Source organism: Tupaia chinensis, unplaced genomic scaffold (assembly GCF_000334495.1).
Source record: "Tupaia chinensis unplaced genomic scaffold, TupChi_1.0 Scaffold149383_1, whole genome shotgun sequence".
Taxonomy (NCBI): domain Eukaryota; kingdom Metazoa; phylum Chordata; class Mammalia; order Scandentia; family Tupaiidae; genus Tupaia; species Tupaia belangeri.
The window spans coordinates 1,883,948-1,887,030 of record NW_006209227.1 but is presented as its reverse complement, the minus strand read 5'-3'; the positions used below and the strand labels follow the sequence as shown (position 1 = coordinate 1,887,030).

Genomic DNA, 3,083 nt, shown 5'->3' with positions numbered 1-3,083 from the left:
CACTGCTCTGGCTCTCGTTGACGTCGGGCCGGGAGCCGCCGCCCAGCGCGTAGCCCGGGCCGTTCCCGTACAGGATGGACGTGTAGGCCTTGTTGTCCTGCGCCCTGCTGGGGGCCAGCCCTGCGGGGAGAGGGTGGCACCTCGGGTCGCGCTGGCCGCAGCTCGCCATGTGCGCAGCGCGGGCACCTGCTCTGCGCACCGGCTCAGTCCAGGAATTACGGGAGTTCGGGCCGGTGCCACCAGTAAGCGTTTGACAGATGGGGAGACCGAGGCTCGGCCCCGCTCGGCCCCGGAGCTGACAGCCACTCCCCCACCTACCGAAGATGGAGCTCCCGCGCATCGTGTAGCCGCCGAACGTGAAGACGTGGGAGTGGTCGGCGGTGACGAGGGTCAGTGTGTCGCTCTCGCTGGTGACCTGGCCCGCCCTGTCAATGGCGTTGTCGAACATGACCGCCTCCATCAGTGCCTTCTGAGCCCTGCCGTCGTGGTGGCCGTGGTCGATGCGGCCCCCTGCGGGAAGGCAGGTGAGATGGGAGGGACCCGTGATGCCCACCCTGCTCTGGGCCCCCTGCCCCTGCTGCAGGGAGGCCCCGCGCACCCTCGACGAAGAGGTAGAAGCCGCGGGGGTTCCTGCTCAGCAGGCGCAGGGCCGCCTCGGTCATCTCCATCAGGGACGGGTCCCGCGTCGTGTTCCGGTAGATCTCGTAGGTCATGTCTGCCGGCTCGAACAGGCCTGTGGGTCAAGGGCCCCCTGGTGACTGAGGCGCTGGCGAGCGGGTAGGGGTCCGCACAGAGGCTGCGCACAGGCCAGGGGCGCCAGGGCAGGAGGGGGTTACCCATGAGGCGCTTCACAGACGAGTTCTGGGAGGCCTGAATGAGCTCCCGGCGGTTCCACACGTACTGAGCAACCTGGGGCAGAGCCGGGCCTCAGTCCTCAGCCGGAGCCCTGCAGCCCGCCGCCCCTGCCCTCGTCCCTGCCTGGCCCGGGCACCTAGAGCCCCTCACCTGGTTGTGGGGGAGCCACTCCTGCACCAGGTCCTTGCCATCCAGCCTGATTCCACTCTGGCTGGCATCATCTGGGTACTCAGGGTCCTGGGTCCCCTTGGGAAACATGTACTTGCGGCCCCCACCCAGGATCACCTGGAGCCAGAGACCAGGCAGGTGGGCTGGGGCAGACCGCACCTGCTCCCTCGGCGGTGTGCGGTCCCTGCGCTGGAACTACCTCCCAGGGACCCCACAGCCCCTGCCCGCCGCGCCCCTCCCGTCCGCCGCCCTGGGGTCGCACGTCGATGTCCGCGTTGACGAGCTGCGTGGCGATATCCTGACAGCCCGCCCGCAGCGCGTCTGCAGGCATGTCGGCGTCCGAGTACCAGTTGCGGTTCACCGTGTGTGCGTAGGTGCCGGCCGGCGAGGCGTGCTGCACCCGCGTGGTGGTCACGACTCCCACCGACTTCCCTGGGACGGCAGAGGTCGTGGTGGGTGACCGGGGTCTCCGGGGTCTCAGGCCCGCCCTGGCCCCACGGCGGCCCAAGCCTACCCGCTTTCTTGGCGCGGTGCATCACGGACAGGACCTCGTGGCCGCGCGCAGTCTCGCACTGGCCAAAGCGGGCGGCCGCACTCAGGCCGATGGTGCCGTAGTTGGCCTTGACGCCGCACAGGTAGGCCGTGGCTGTGCCTGCGCTGTCCGGCACCTGCCTGTCCACGTTGTACGTCTGGGCACAGAGACACGCTCAGCCCCCCTGAGGCGGCCCCAGGTCCCAACCCACGCCCCTGCTCCCCAGGCCCTGCCCACGCTCTCCAGCCCTGTCTCGGCGCCGCGGCCCGGGCCCTACCTTAGACAGAGCCACGTAGGGGAAGAGGTCCATAGCCAGGGGGGTCTCAGGCCCCAGCTTGCCCTTCAGCTGTGCTTTCAGGATCCGAGTGGCTGTCACGGTGGGCACCCCCATCCCTAAAAGGGGCAGATTACTTCAGGCCTGACCCCCCAGTGCCGGCCTGTGTCCACCAGTAGTCTTGGGTGCCAGGACTGGGAGGGCCAGGGGTGGGCAGGCCCCGGCCCCTGCCTGTCCACGTTGTACGTCTGGGCACAGAGACACGCTCAGCCCCCCTGAGGCGGCCCCAGGTCCCAACCCACGCCCCTGCTCCCCAGGCCCTGCCCACGCTCTCCAGCCCTGTCTCGGCGCCGCGGCCCGGGCCCTACCTTAGACAGAGCCACGTAGGGGAAGAGGTCCATAGCCAGGGGGGTCTCAGGCCCCAGCTTGCCCTTCAGCTGTGCTTTCAGGATCCGAGTGGCTGTCACGGTGGGCACCCCCATCCCTAAAAGGGGCAGATTACTTCAGGCCTGACCCCCCAGTGCCGGCCTGTGTCCACCAGTAGTCTTGGGTGCCAGGACTGGGAGGGCCAGGGGTGGGCAGGCCCCACACTCACCGTCCCCCAGGAAGAGGATGAGGTTCTTGGCCCTTGTCTGAATGGGCTGCAGCTTCTTGGCCCTGTCCAGGGCCACCGCTGCCTTGCTGTTCCAGAAGGCTGGGTCCTCTTCCTCAGCTGGCCAAGGGGAGAGCCGGACGGGTCAGTGGGGGCTGACATGGGTGTCAAGGGAGGCACCCACGGGGCGTGCTCATTACCTGGGATGACGCCGAGGGAGAGCCGTGCCCACAGGCCCAGGAGCAGCAGCAGCACCCAGGCCGCCCGCATGTCTTCCGGATGAGGCAGTGGTGAGGTGTCAGGACACCAGGGTACCAGCCACGTCCAAGCCCTGTCTGGGCTTAAGTAGGGGAGGACTTTGCCCCTGGCTATAAACTGCTCTGTCCCTCCCCTCCTTGCCCTGTGACCTGAGGCCATACTGGATGGAGGAGTGTGCAGGGTGTGACTGAGGTCGCCTGGGGCAGGGTCTCTGAGACAATCCCACATCGGTCTGTCTCCACCCAGGTAGGGTGGGGCCTGGGGACAGATGTCCGCTGGGTGAAGTGCCACCTCACCTTCCCGGCTGCCACTGTCTCGGGGTTGCCACTCCTTTTCCACCTCACTTCAGGATCGCTGGCTGGGCCAGGTTCTGTCTGGGTGCTGAAGGGAGTGGGGTTCGAGGT

At 68.0% G+C, this 3,083-nt stretch overlaps 1 protein-coding gene across 1 annotated transcript in view; it reads right to left on the bottom strand.

The window, feature by feature from the left end:
* Positions 1–2,691, bottom strand: part of ALPI (alkaline phosphatase, intestinal) — a 5,974-nt gene extending 3,283 nt beyond the window's left edge. Inside the window, exons 1-10 of the mRNA XM_006171170.1 lie at positions 2,622–2,691; positions 2,425–2,541; positions 2,198–2,313; positions 1,538–1,712; positions 1,286–1,455; positions 1,006–1,140; positions 837–909; positions 599–733; positions 319–510; positions 4–120 (exon numbers count right to left, since the gene is read on the bottom strand). Of these exons, the coding sequence (XP_006171232.1) occupies positions 4–120; positions 319–510; positions 599–733; positions 837–909; positions 1,006–1,140; positions 1,286–1,455; positions 1,538–1,712; positions 2,198–2,313; positions 2,425–2,541; positions 2,622–2,691 (1,300 nt within the window). The remainder of the gene's footprint in view (positions 1–3; positions 121–318; positions 511–598; positions 734–836; positions 910–1,005; positions 1,141–1,285; positions 1,456–1,537; positions 1,713–2,197; positions 2,314–2,424; positions 2,542–2,621) is intronic.
* Positions 2,692–3,083: the final 392 nt, after the last annotated feature.